Genomic DNA, 15,374 nt, shown 5'->3' on the forward strand with positions numbered 1-15,374 from the left:
TTATAATAGTAAAACACTGACTGTAAACTTTTCCTCTTTCCCGCCAGGTTAGGGTAGAATTTGTAATTCGTGCAACAGAAAAGAACTGCAGTATTTCTATTCTTTATATCGGGAAACGCCTTTATATAAAAGGGCCCATCCGCTTGCAATGATGTGAACAGATTTTGGGGGAGCTGGCTGAAATTCAGCTTAAATGCAGAAGATACTATCTTGATACTACATTCATAAAACAAACCAATTTGACCTAAAATGGATGGAACATACCAAAAACAGCACGAAGCATTAACATTAATGTCAGTGGAAATTCAATGAAAAACAAATAATTCCACCACTCATCTCAAAAATCAAACCAGGGAGATGGCTGAAATTCAGCTCAAATGTAGAAGGCCCGAATTGTCCTAAAATGGATGGAACGTAGTTAAAATGCACGAAACATTAATGTCAATGGAAAATCAATGAAAAACTAATTCCACAACATATCTGTAAAACCAAAACTGGGAAATGGCTTAAATTAAGCTCAAATGCAGCTATCTTAATTCTATATTCCAAAAGCAAATTGTCCTTAAATGGGTAGAGTATAGTCAAAAGAACGAGACATTAAAATTAACGTAAATGGAAAATCAATGAAAAACAAATAATTCCTCTACCTATCTCAGAAACCAAAAAGGGAGATAGCAAAATTTCAGCATAAATATAGAATAGATTATGTAGATTGCGTATTTAGAAAATAAATTGTTCTAAAATGGATGCAACATAGTCAAAGGAATCACGAAACATGAATGTTAAAGGCAGTGGAAAAAAGATAAAGGTAACGAAGCTTAACGTGGAACCTAAACCTCATGACCTCTCACAAGGAATCGAAACCTGGGCTCCCGTGCCGAAGACGTGTACACTACCCAAGTAGCAACGAGGTCATATATAAAATTTAGTGCTTATTTGTGTTTTCATGAGCTTGAATGTTACAAGATATGATGACAAAATAATTATATTTTCTGAGAATAACAGTCTCTGAGATGGATAAAAAATACTTATCTTCTTCCCCTTCAGAATTGAATTTTGATATTTAAAGAGGCAGTGATACTAATACTCAAAAGTTAGAAATTTAAAAAAAAAAAGTATTTCCGAGGCAAAATGAAAATCGATGGTTGGATTAGTAATTAACATCCTTGCTGAACCTATATGAAACGTGGACATGCAGGTGAACGTGAACTCGGAAACACCTACTGTATATTCCCATCGGACAATATACCGAGTTTCCCGCGCCAAAGGCGCTTATGCTGAGAATGATGCAACGACGAACTCAGGAAAGGAGAAAGATTAATCAAAATGATAATGTAATAATTGGGAGAATAATTCTCTTATCCTTCACTTCTTCGTCAGTGGAATTTACAAGAAACATCGTCTTACTCACATTCTCGTGTGAAGAGAATATTCGACTTTAAAGTCCATTAGATTTACAATTGATCCAAGTAAGACCAAGAAAACAGCAATCTCTCCTTTGTGATTAAATTTTGCAAAACCTCTTTTTTAAAGAAATGAATTATAACAATTCCTTTTTTATAGTTTGGTGTGTTCTTATTAACTAAATAGGTCTGATTTTACTGCACATATCGACACTTTAAACAAAATAAAATTGTTAACTTAAGAAAACCCAAATTTATGACATTTTTAAATCACAGGGTTTATTTTAGTACTGAACGCTATATAAAAAGATATTAAATAACGCAATATATAATATAACAATAACTTAGTTTGGAACGCTAAATTAAGTTACATGTAATTATAGTTCCTCTTAAATCTTATATCTGTACTTGAAATGGTAATGCGATACACCAATATTCAAGGATAAATTTTGTTTGTTTTGCTTTTTATCTATTAAAAATTACTATGTTATGTTGTCTGCATTAGGATCTTTTTATTTATTCATAAGAAATTTCATTTTTCTATATATGTATCATATAATATTTGAGAACTGTTTTAAGTGTTGTGCAAGTAATAAGGATTATATTATTCTCTTTCATGTTCATTTCATTAATCTGTACTATAGTGAACTAAGAATCATACTGTGTAACTATTGTGAAATTTGTACCATTAACATTAATTACTTCCTATAAATGGTGTTTGCATTATGTAATTATAAAACGTTGATACAAATATGGTAATGAATTGGAATATTAAAATGAAAAAATATTGAAACTAGTCACTACCGTGTACTAACTACCAGCAACATTTACGTATAACTATACATACCTACTTGTATTATAGCTCAAGATATTATGTTACTTTCAGGTTGAAAGCGGAGGAACGTTAACAGTACAGGTGCTCCAGTCGCCAGTTACAATGGAACAAATCGGTAATTAAACTATTTTTATTATTTCATGTTCAATAAACGATACTGGATTATCTAATACAAATTCTCCGTGAGAAGACTAATATTTGCAACGTACTTGTCTGTTGTGTCTATTCTTTAAAAGAAATACACCCAATTTGTTTATAGGAGAAATCAAATCCAAAATTAACAGTTATTCTTTCGAACTGACTGAAAAGCTACATCAAACAGTACCAGATTTCAGTAAGGTTGTAATATGGAAGATACGAGAAGAAACTAGTAGCACGCATCAAAAATAAAAAAAACGAGATCAAAACGTTGAAGTACATTTTGTATATTTTCTTTTAAATATTGTTAATTACCAACACACTTTTTAATCTCACGTTGTCTAAAAAGTATTGAGCTTTTGGAGGACCAAGTCGATGAAACGTTTATTGTTATTTAAAAAATATCGTTACAAAACCATTTATACACAATTTTATTGGAATTTTGTCTGGTATTTTCCGGCAATGCTGTAGAACTACCCATCGCTATAGAACTACCATGGTTTATGATCGGAAAAGAGTGACACGTGGTTTCAATAGGGCTCTTTTGAAACTAATTTAGCACTACCTATGGAGAGTTATACAGAAACCAAAATAAATTATAGACTGATGGTGTCACGACCGGAATATATTATGGCCGCATTAAAATTTCTCAGCTAAATTCCCTCAGTTTCTCACACTTCATTTAAGATATGGCCTGGCGTTGTCTGCGTGTTATCTTTTCTGTTTACTTCAGTTACTTTCTGTAAAGTTCCGACCAATTCTTTTCCATTGTACTGTTCACTCGTGATAATTGTCGATATTAGGTCTATAGATTCGATATTAAGGCTAAAGTTTATTGGCCTACCCGGCTTTTGACGCACGATATCAGATCCCATCAAACACATAGCATAATCTTAATAGGCATAAGAATGAGCTTTGCTATACTATGTAGAGTTTCACTTTATCCACAATCTTGTTACACCTTGTAGTGTAAGTGATAGAGATGCAAGGGCTCGGAAAAAAACCGGCTTTTTTGGAAAAAAACTCGGTTTTTTCTGCTTCGCTTTTTTGCTTGGGAAATTTTGGGCTTTTTTGAAAATTCTGCTTTAAATTGATTAACCAGATCTTGTTTCGCTTCTCTACAACACAAAAAGTCATTTAATTAGTGGTTGATGCCGATAATAATATAAAACCTCGAAAATAAACCATGAATTTCGAAAAGATATTTGAAACAGTTTTACTTCTCAACATATTTACATTATGAATTCCAAACGATTAACCAATGTATATAATAAGATTTTTTTTAACCTCCTACATACAAAAGTAAGCGGGGTTGGCAAGAGCCATGGTTGTTTTTGAAAATGCCAAAAACCCGTTTTTTTGGGGGGAGTTTAAACTAGGCTTTTTTGGTTTAAACCAGGTTTTTTTGGGTTTAGATATTTTGCTTTATGTATTTATATTACATATTGACAGAAATAAGTTTGTTTCGCCTTGGTGTTATTATGCAACAACGAGGTTATGCTGGAAGAGGTCACATAAGCTTAAAGAAGTCCGGTCAGTAAATTTCTTAAATTGAGAAACTCCCGCCCTAGCCATCGGGAAAATCCCGTCATTACTCTAAATGTAAAACAATAACGGAAAAAATCCTGTTATTGCTTTGCATGTAAAATTTAAAGGTCAACGTATCATAATCAGTACGCTAAAACTGAGGTATTAAATTACAAATTTAGTGCGTACATATCATTGAAAATACAATCCAAGCTAATGTTGGAAGCTACGTAGGCAATCGATAAATTTTGTCAATTTATATCAGTATATTTAAGCAACCTTGGCATCTTTATAAAACAACAGGCATTCAGGCATGCAGAAATATACAATTTAGTTTCGTTTCGTATGTTCAGGCTTAACATCCTTACGTAATACCGAGGTTATCAAGGAGAAGACTTTCGCTTAAAGTGACATCCGAACCGCTACTTTGTTTACGCATGAAAGAAGGGTTGTGGTTCGACCGAGAATTGAACATGGAACACCTTGATTAAAATGTGAAAAGGAAATAAAACTAATGCAGATGGTTTGATGTATGGAAACGTCACCATGAAGTTCACACGATTCGCATTTTTCGTACCTTTTATTTTTTTTCGGTTTAAACCAGTTGTTTATTTAAAAAAAAAAGAAAAACAGCTGGTGTAAACCAGCCAACCCTAAAAGTAAATACTTCTTTTAAAAAAATACTCAAATAAGTAGCAAAATTCTATGTAGTATTTTTACTTCAAAATATTCCATACCCTCTTTTTGGAACAAAATAAACTTAAAATAAAACATAAGAAAAATAGATTTATATGATACACTTAATGGCTGCACACCTAGAACTTTTGGTTTTGTATATTCTTGAAATTCTACAGTTTTATATAAGCACTATCACGGTTTATTCAGTCCTCAAGTTTTCTGTATTTTTAACAAGAGGGATTGAACATGAAGGGTGTGAGTTAAAAACATGGTAACCCATAATTTTACTATTTTAAGAAATTAGAAATTTTCTGCTGCACAATCCATTTTGAAAGTCGGAAAGCTGATTTTTCACATAAGTCTATACATGAGGGATTAAACGAAGCGGTATGCGTTGCTGCCTATCTGATGCTGCGTAACTCAGCAATTGAAAATTTGCTAGTTACCATGTTCTTGGCTCACACCCTTCATATCATTATGGAACTCTCCCCACCCCACCAACACACACACAAAAAAAGGACTACGGAATATATTTAAGTTAAGATAAATACAACTGCACAACAAACATGACTGAGTGGAGCTTTTGCGCTTCTATCGGGAAGTCCGGGATTCAACTCAGCATTCGACCATTCTGACAAAACTTTTCTTCATTCCATCTATGAAGTAGAAATAGTGCGTGTACTGTGAGTTGGCCGACTTCATTTCGTATTGTTTTTAAATCGTTATTATTAGTAATTACCAGCAGCGACTGTTTTGCGAAGGTAGGGGGACGGTCTTTCGGACTGAAGCCTGTTTCCCAAAATTACGGAATGTCTAAAACAAACGAAATATCTATTAGTTATGCTTTTACCCATAAACTTTAAGCTCCCGTCAAATAAAAATTACCAATGTTTAGAAAAACTAAACATTAGTAAGAAAAAACCCTCCCAAAATACTTTTCTAAATCCGCCACTGATTCTCAGTATAAAATGATCTTCAAGGTTGTATCCGGAAGATTATCGCTAAATATATAAACGAAACGAAATACAGTATTAGTTATGCCTGTACTCATAAACTTCAAGCTCCTCCCAAATAAAATTAGGAAATTTTAGAAAATGAAACAATCAGAGAAACCCGTCCCAAAGTACGTTTCTAAATCCGCTACTGAATATTTGTATAAATTAGTATTCAAGGTTGTGTCCGGAAAATTATTGCTAAATCGTTGCACAGCTACAGTATAACAGAAATGTGGAAGTACGGTTAGACGGATATATTAAAAAACGTACGCTTTGACGGATATATAGAAAAACGTAAGTTTAACTTCTGCGTTAGAAGCTAGAGTACTAAGCTCTTAGAAATGAAACAGACGACAAACTGAAATGATATCGAGAAGAAAAAATATCGATAACTCAGATAAGAATTCCATGACCTAAATGCCATATTTCGCTCTAAAATTCACCATCAAGATGTATGGAGCACATGTTTTACGAATTAAAGCTAACATGAAGAATGTAGTATTTGAGGGCAATTTTAGAGGCTATTTAACTTTATTTTAACTTTTAAGTATAGAATATACTATAAGAAAGCTATTTAGGTAGAAAAATATGATAATGAAAAAAGCCAAAATTTCCAAAATTCTCGTTTTTTCCCAAAAAAGCCGGCTTTTTATGTGAAAAAAACCATCGATTCAAAAATGCCGGCTTTTTTGCATCTCTAGTAAGTGATCCATTTTTTATCATTCGTAACCAGCTGCTTCTGAAATGCCTCAAACACGATACATTTCATTACAGATTCTCAGATGGAAATTCAACCGAATAAGAATATTTTTTTCAGTCTGAACGTTTAAGACCCATATGTCGAGCTTTTTTGAACTCAACTTACGGCAAATGATTTAAAACTTTCAGAAATGGATGTTTCGATTATTGGCAATATAATGACTACGTATTTGCTGCTCTTACATCAGACTATGAGAATTCCCACCCTTTTTGCACGTTTGGTATCCTCAACTGTCAGCTATCGAATGCCGTGAACCCCGATCAGCTGCAACTCATATACTCTAAGATTTTGGATACTAACTTCATCTCGTGAGCAGAAGGCTCAAAGCTTTTCAAAAGTTTGGTACCTTATTTATGTAGGTATATATACAAACATACGTGAAACGTAAAGAGCTTTAAATGCAAAATTAGTTAGTTACTTAAGCAAGTGAGTTGTCATTAGTTTTGGTATACATTACGCATCATTAATGTTATTATAATACAGTAATTAAATAAGCAGATATAGAAATAGAATTAGTAAATTAATTTCCTACATTCCTACTATTAATATTTCCTCGATATATGAGTACGTTCCGTTTTAGTTTACATTCTTATCTTTATAGCACATCCAAGATCCTGAAGTCTGGTCTTACAATCATAATAAACAAGTAAAATAAATAATATCTTCTTATGTTAGTGTATATGCCAAAAGTTTTGTAATATGTGTCAAGGAAACAGAACTTCTTATTTTGATCTACAAAGAACAGTTAGAAGCAAAGAACATAAGCTAAACCTTTGTATCAAGCAACAATTTAACACTTGAAAACGATTAATGGTAATATAACGGATACAAGTTTATAAATAGGAGATGTAACGTTAATAATATAACACATTCAGTGGAAACATAAGTTCTGTCCGCTTCCCTACCATCCCTGTCAAACACTAGCAAAGAAGTAAGAGAGACGCTAATTCTATAAAACTCTAATTCTAAGAAATATAATCCTCAGCGTTATTTTTAATTATCTTAATTATTATTAATCATTAATTATAACATCGTTCAAGTAGCTTCTGAATATCTTCGATATATCCGTCTGGCTCCACGCTTTCGAAATTCGTGTTTTCGATGCCTATCACATACAATGCATAACATCTTTAGCAGACGACGCTGAACTGAATCCTTGGCTTGGTGTAATCTTCCCAATAACTGAGGTAATCTTACAGCAAAGACCTTCTTCATCCACACCTTCTGTAGAATCATTTTTTGCGAAAGTTGCAGTGTAGTATCTATCATTCCTCTACAAACAGAATCATTGGATGGCTTCTAACTGATGATTCTTACAAATTAACCACCTCAATTATTTTCATTAAAATGTATCATTTCTCAAAAACTTATCTAAGTTACCTCCTTTATCTTATAATGACAATGTCTTGCGTAGATTCAGATCACCTTTAACACAAAGCGATATTTTCTGTTTTCTGTGTGTAACATTGACGTAGAGGCTCCGTTTATGGTTAACTGTGACATTTCTTGTCAAAACTGATTGGCGTTTTTGATGAACTGAGCAATGAATGACAAGTTACCAAGAAGGCACAAATGTTACACCGTTCACTTTTCTGTTGTCTTTGAGCGTGTGGATATTCCACGCACGACGATTCCGCAGCATGATAATCTATATATGGTCACATTCAATATGTGTGGCAAATTCCAGTGTAATTCGTTCGTATGTCTGCATGGATTAACGTGTTCAAATTCTATAACCAAAGCACACCTTGAATAAACACAAGTTACTAACGTGTCCTAGATTTTCATTTTTCTCCACTTCACACAATTATGAAAAAATTGCGCCCGAGTTCATGTCATTGTGTTCATGTGCCATGAACTAAGTAATGATAGAACATGTAAACAGACATAGTAAAGTTGGTTTACATATTAGTAAACACTCAGAAGCTGGTAGATGTAGTTTATTTTGTTAATATCAAACACATCAGTTCTCGTATATGTTGTCCAAGTACTAACCTTGGTGATCTCCATCCTGGTTAAATGGTTAGCGTATGCGTCTTTGGCGTTGGAGACCGAGTTCGATTCGTGCAGAAGCAAGTGTGTTTTGGATCCCACGTTAAGTTATAGGTCAACGTCTCACATAGCCTCCTGCTGAAAAGGACACTAAACTGCTAATCAAATCAACTGAACTTCGTAAATGATGGCGTAATAGCTTATTTCAATAACACGACATTTCTAATATAACTTTGATATGGTTTTAACTATTTAAGTGCTTACAACGTTTTGGAGATAACTTATGTAGAAACTGATTGAATTGTGACATAGAACTGAATTATTAGATTTCCAAACTATGCTATGCAAAGTGTCGGAAGTCTTATAGAAGGGTTTTCTCCTTCCGTTCGTCTACCAGAGCAAAACGTTAGAGATATCGAGTTTTTTTTTTCAATTAATGAAGGGCTCAAAGAATAGATTTCATCTCCTCCCTTAACACTATATTCAAACTGGAAATGCTTGAAATTAAGGACTTCCGGTTTGAACATTTATCGCCGTAGAAAGAAACCGGTAATAGCTACCGAGAAGCTTTGTTTTTTGCAAACAATTTTGAGTTTCAAATCAAAATATCACAACAATCAACAACAGTCTACCAAAAGAGACGTGATTCAAATACTTCCGGTTTCAATACGTTTTTTCAACTTTATCGTCATAGAACAAAAATTGTAACAGATACCGACAGTCGGTGTATTGCAAACACTTCAGCGTATGAAGACAACATATCATGACTATTCATAACACTCTACCAAAACCGGAAGTAGTTCGAATTTACTGTTACTTCCTGTTTCAATACTGATTTCCATAGAGCAGAAACGGTAAATGTTATCAAGATTCATTTTTGCAATCGATTCAGTGTCCCAAGAATAGGTACCTCCGCTGAAACTCTATTCAAACTGAAAGTGGTTCAAATTAGCCATTTTCAATTTCAACGTTTAGTGTCACATAACAAACACGGTAATAGGTAGAGAGAAGTGTTTTTTTTTTTCAAACGATTCAGTGTCTCAAGGCAACATATCAAGACTAGCCACAACATTCTACCAAAACCAGCAAAATGGTTCAAATTTGTATTACTTACGGTTTCTCTACTAGTGCATTTATCGCCATAGAATGAAAACGGTAATGGATAGCGAGAAATGCGTTTTTGCAAACAATTCAGCTTTTTAAAACAACATAGCATAACTATCCACAACACACTACAAAAATTGAAAGTGGTTCAAATTTACTATTACTTCTTACTTTAATACTGATTTTCGTAGAACGGAAGCAGTAAATCCTATGAAGATGAGATATTTTGCGGTTAATTTAGCGTCCCAAGAATTTGTTCCATCTCCTGCGTTAAAACTGTATTCAAACTGGAAGTGGTATAAATTTGCTTGTAATATATATACAAAATCCGCAACACTGTGTCGGAACCAGACGTGGTTGGAAAAAAGTATTTTGGTTTCCAACTATTATCGTCATAGAAGCAGTAAGAGATAGGGAGTAATGGCTTTTTGGTATGAATTCACTGTCCGAGGAACAGATACCATTTTTAGTCTTACAACGTATTACACTATTGCAATCAATACTTATAGATGCACTACTTCAAGTTGACATATTGAATTCACTAAGTTCGGAAATCTTAAGTTTCGTACTGTTAAACGATACTTACTGGTTTTGTTGATAATAACAAACAAAAGTTAGTTTCACTTAATGCTAAGTGTGCGTTTATTTCTCTGTTTCAATTATATTCAAACATTGCTGGTTCTGGTAAAAGTTACATACTTTTTTTTTTTAAAAAAAAGACAGATTTACGATATTACTGTTATGCACTGATACACCCGTAGGACTGTATTTTAGTCGATGTTTCGTTCGTTCCTCCAAAATATTTAACGGAATGTAGAAGAAAATCACTAGAGACATAAAATATTATAAATTTTAATACGTTAGTTTATACGGAAGTGTAAAGATACTGCAAACTGTAGTAAAGATAAGATATTTTCATGTGACTAGATGATCGTCATATATTAATGTTTTTAACTTCCGTTCAGTGAAATTGTTTTGCCAGTCTGAATTAGAAAATTCATAGATTTTAATTACAATACTATAAAGTAAATCAGTAAACACCATTGGAAACTTCTAGACGTGTATTCTTGGACTCAAGAGCCAAGTAAAGATGACGCTTCTTGGGTTATTTTAACCTTGGAATATTATGATGATTTTTACCTCTTATTACTAGGATGGATTAATTTTCATCCAGTAAATACTTTTCTTTTATTATATAAATAATGTTGTTCAAATAATTTATAAATATATACTTTATGGATACCTACGCTCATTGTGTATCTTTAGCTAAACATATTTTTGAAAGAAACTTTCGTTATCGAAAAGTGTGATTTTTGTGTTGTTTTTAAATTCATTATTCGATACCAATAAATGTTATTAGAGTAAACATATCAAACAGCAAAATACATTTTTACATTTTAAATGTTTATTCAGTAATATTATATTAATTAGTAATGTAGAGGGAAACATTCTCTTAGCTATTTTCGTGTAATTTCTGGCCCAAAAAAGTCACACATAACATTTGTAAGCACTGAAGAAAAATGTTAATAAATTATATTTCTTAATAGCTTCAGAAGTCTAATTATTGAACACAAAGAAGAGTTCTTGCGGTACTCATTTTACTAACAGCTGTAACAGAGTGATCTTATGTTGTGCATGTACAATATTTTAGCATCATGAGCAACACACTGCGTATCTTTTGTCGACACTTGAGGGACACAATTTATACATTTCTTGATGAGCTATAGAAACAGGAGCTCTCGAGGCTGGTAATGGTTCAGATCCCGATCTTTTCAATGCATCTCTAATTCTGAGAAGCTCTTCAACTTTCAGACGAATATTTGAAGGGAAGTTTCTTCTCCGTTATGGGTGTAACATGAATGGTTTTGCTAACTGCTCTCCTAAATTGTACAGAAATTGCAGACGGTCTATTCCGTATCCCTTAGCTGCTATATTATAGAGGTAAATTGTGTACGTCTTGATGCCACTTCCATGTAGACTTCCATAAAATAGAGCAAGAGGCCAATGTTTCTATTTTCTGCTACAGGAGTGTGTTTTCGCAATACTGTTACGTTTATTTTTTTGCTTCCTGATAATGTTGCTTACTCATACTCATGAGACTACAATACAACTTGACCTTTAAGGATAGAAGGATACAATTGAGGAGTTTGATGCAATAAGGACGTAAGGATGAAACATGCGGTTGGAGAAAAACGATATTGACAATTTAAGTAGTGTTTTTTCTCTTACATAAAACAATGTAATATGTAGTATTTTTATTGCGATACTGAATTGAAATGTTACCAGGAGGCTAACCAAACATGACGAAACCACAAATGCGTGTGATGCAGAAAAGGCCTAAACTCGCTTACGCCCTTATTACAAAAAAACTCCTCAATTTGTTGTCTGTTATGAATATCAAGCACACTAGCAGTTCTGATGAAAGTTCTACTTTGTTCTTTCGCTTAATACCCACCACTGTGAGCTGGAATTCATTTAACGTCTTCATCAATGGAAGAATGCTAAATCGATTGCCAGTTGTGGCATTGAAATATATTCCATGAATCGAGTTTGTCAACTCTTCGACAAAAGAGTCAGCTAATACTTTGTGACCATTAGAGGTGTTCTTTACAACAAGCATAATATCATATTTATCTAGTTTGTTAGGGATTTACATTCAAAATTAGCATTTCCCATCAAAGCCAAGTAACTGCTCATCTACAGTAATTTAGCATGATGGTTGGTGGTGTTTCTTACAAAAGAAAATGATCGATTTCACAACCAACGAATATGCATGAAAGGATCATTAGCCTTTTCTTTTCTAGCGCGTTATCTTCAAATCTCATACAATTATACAATTGCAAATGAAGTTGAATCTCTCTAATGATATAATACTTGGATAAATACGGATTCCTAAATTAGCCCACATAAATTTTGTTAGCATCTGATTCTCTCGTTTACCTCCAGAAAGAAAAAAACATGTCCAATAAGAGCTCATTGTTTTATCATATCAATATTATTTAACCAGTCAGGATCCCGTCGTAATTTTTCTCTTTGGCAAGCTCTTTCCATATTAGTGTTATGAACAATGTTTTCAAGCATTACGTCATCAAAGTCATCAGCAATCCAGCTCAGTTGTATATTTGATAGGTTCTTGAACCGGACCAAACATTTTTCTAATTATGCTCCTGGTTGCATGTTTAAGATTTAGAGATAATCATTTGTCATCCAACGCTGTTTTTCTTCTTGTACTATTTTCTCCTTGAGTTAGAGAATCGCGGGATTGCAAACTTTGAAATAACATAGTGCCCCTCACCTGGAACTATCTGACTTAAGTCTATATCTTTTTCACTTTACAGACAATAGAGAAATGGAATCATTGTAGATACACATTGTTGAGCAGGATGGCAGCAAATAATTAGATTGTACACTAAATGTATTATTTTCTGGCTTTCTCTTTCTTGTATAAGTAACAATGTCCTCTTTTGAGTCATCCGTAGAAGAATCTTTTTGACTTGGCTGGAAATCAGGATCTTCGTCATGGTCATCAGTACCATCTTGTTCGTCTGACTCGCATCGTCTTCAACAGCATCTTCCTCTTCTTCCATAAACTATGATCTTTCTTCATCTTCTAAATTGATATCCTCGAAAAAAACATTTACTAATTCCAAATTCTTTAACTCCTCGTCGAAAAGTCATTTTTATATGTTTATTAAACTACAGGCTCACAATAAAATAAAAATTGTTGGAGAAACATACATTATTACTAGCATAGGTGAAAATTCCCTCAGGAAGTAACAATATCACACAGAAACGTGCGCAAAGTTCTGACTTGTTCACGAACACAAACTGTGCTACATTGTTGAGACATATCAAGAAACATACCTATACAGCGTTACAAACTTATGACATGGATTTATTATTGTTAATTTGTGAAATTTTACTCATCCTAGTACTACACCGTAAAAACTACGCTTATCTATTTATTCCGTTTGAACTACATAATAATTATCTTAACTGTTACCAACAATGAATGTATTTATGGTGTGCTGACTCCTAGCACATTCCCGATGTCAAAATCTGTGACGCCGAGTATACTAAACTATCTCCTCATAATATACCAATCTGAGCAGAACAGGCTTTGAAATTGTTAGTGCCATTTTCACCTAATATATTTATGTGAAACAATTTCTTTCTCGTGTCAAAGTAATTAAGAAAAAATTGAAAACTCTATTGGAAATTGATGCCATTCCACATCTCGCAATTATAACATTGGATTCATGATTCGACATGATTTCAGAAAGTATTCATCAATCGACATGATTTCAGAAAGTAAACATTAATCGAATTGACTCCATAAAAACAGTTTTTCATAGAAAATGAATTAAGTGGTTGTATGGCTTTATAATTTTAAACTAAGAGGTAAAATGAAGAAAAATTTAATTCTAGTATTTACTGTTATTATTTATTAATGAAATAATTAAATTAGAAATTACAAATCTAACTCCCAAATGACGCTACTATCCATCGGCGCCCAAAAGGGGCAACCCCCGGCTCACGAATAAGTAATATAGCAAACCACGTATATTAATTACCAGAAATACTAAACGTAATATAGTGCCCATGCAGATGGACCCCGCTTGAAAATTTTCTTCGGGTGCCCCTTTCCGTCAGTCACCAATATGCCTCCGTTTCATGCTAATCTACGAGAAGGCTGAAAACCATTAATATAAATCACACATTTTTATCATTATATAACACTGATTCTTAGCATTCTCTTTCAGAGCAATACCTTTTAATATTCTCCACGAAAATGTGAATAAAAATCGAATTATTCCTCTAAAAATGGAACAAAAGTCGGTTAGTGCAATGCTGAAAGACGTTACATTATAACGGGTACAAAAGACCATAAAATAGGGAAGGGGAAAGCAACTTGCAATTAATGGAAACAGTTAAATGCGTATATATTAATTCTGTGCCTATATATTTTTATGTCTAGCGATATTTGACTCAAAGCTACAAATCCCACTGGATTTTCATTTTTCTAATGTAAATACACTATAATGCATATAAAATGCAAAGAAATATTATAAGAATATAAGTAATGCATAGTGTTTGTAAATGACCGAATATAATTTTTAACTGTTAAAACTTAGTACCTCCACTGTACAATTAGCACTGTAGATACTTAAAAACCTTTGTAGATAATTGATATTTTCGTCTTACACACATTACTAAACAATGCGCTGATTTGTATGCTAAAATATGCTAAAATACAAGTCTTGAACTATTGCTACTTTTTTGAATCGTTCATTAAAGTTCCCTTTCTAGAGATCTATAAAAAAATACCACATAAAATTTGTTTCATTAATAAATCATATTTTAAATATTTATTGTTCTTTTCAGGCATTGTGTCTCAAAGTGTAGGGTGTGCTGATCCATACTACCCAGGAATTTATGTCAACGTTTCTTACTATGCACAATGGATCGATGAGAATACGCAAGAAGGAAAATACTGTAGATTTTAATATAAATAACGATACTGTAATTTTGATAATAAACAAATACCAAAGATTTATTGCAAAATTAATATCATCCCATCCACATAAGAAAATCAGAAATATAATAGTTAACAAAATGGTAACTATTTATATATAAAATATTGTAGCATTAGTTGTTTTTATTATTTCCTATAAAGCATAATTCAAACTGTAGTTTATTAGCAGTAGGCCTAAATTTGAAGCATATTGGAAATATGTGGAATTTATTTTATTTCAATTCAAAATGTAATAAAGCAAATGTAGTCATTTATCAGACGAATCAGATTACTTTATAAACCACAATATGGAGGAATGAATCAGAATTTGGGTTACTCTCTTATCACAAGTTATATACAAATTAGATGATATTCTAGTTTTGCACTATATAGTTTGTCGTCGTTACTTTATTCAAGTTGTTTATTG

General features: G+C 32.8%; 1 protein-coding gene across 2 annotated transcripts in view; it reads left to right on the forward strand.

Annotated features, from left to right (window-relative positions):
* The window catches only part of LOC145684790 (serine protease 44-like), a 111,832-nt gene extending 96,779 nt beyond the window's left edge, over positions 1-15,053 (forward strand). For both annotated transcript variants that reach the window (XM_081757160.1, XM_081757161.1), the window contains 2 exons: positions 2,290-2,353; positions 14,818-15,053. In XM_081757160.1, coding sequence (XP_081613286.1) covers positions 2,290-2,353; positions 14,818-14,939 — 186 coding nt within the window. In that variant the 3' untranslated portion in view covers positions 14,940-15,053. The remainder of the gene's footprint in view (positions 1-2,289; positions 2,354-14,817) is intronic.
* The last annotated feature ends 321 nt before the right edge of the window (positions 15,054-15,374 follow it).

This window comes from Thermobia domestica, chromosome 5 (assembly GCF_964235325.1).
Source record: "Thermobia domestica chromosome 5, izTheDome1.hap1.1, whole genome shotgun sequence".
In the NCBI taxonomy this organism is placed as follows: Eukaryota; Metazoa; Arthropoda; class Insecta; order Zygentoma; family Lepismatidae; genus Thermobia; species Thermobia domestica.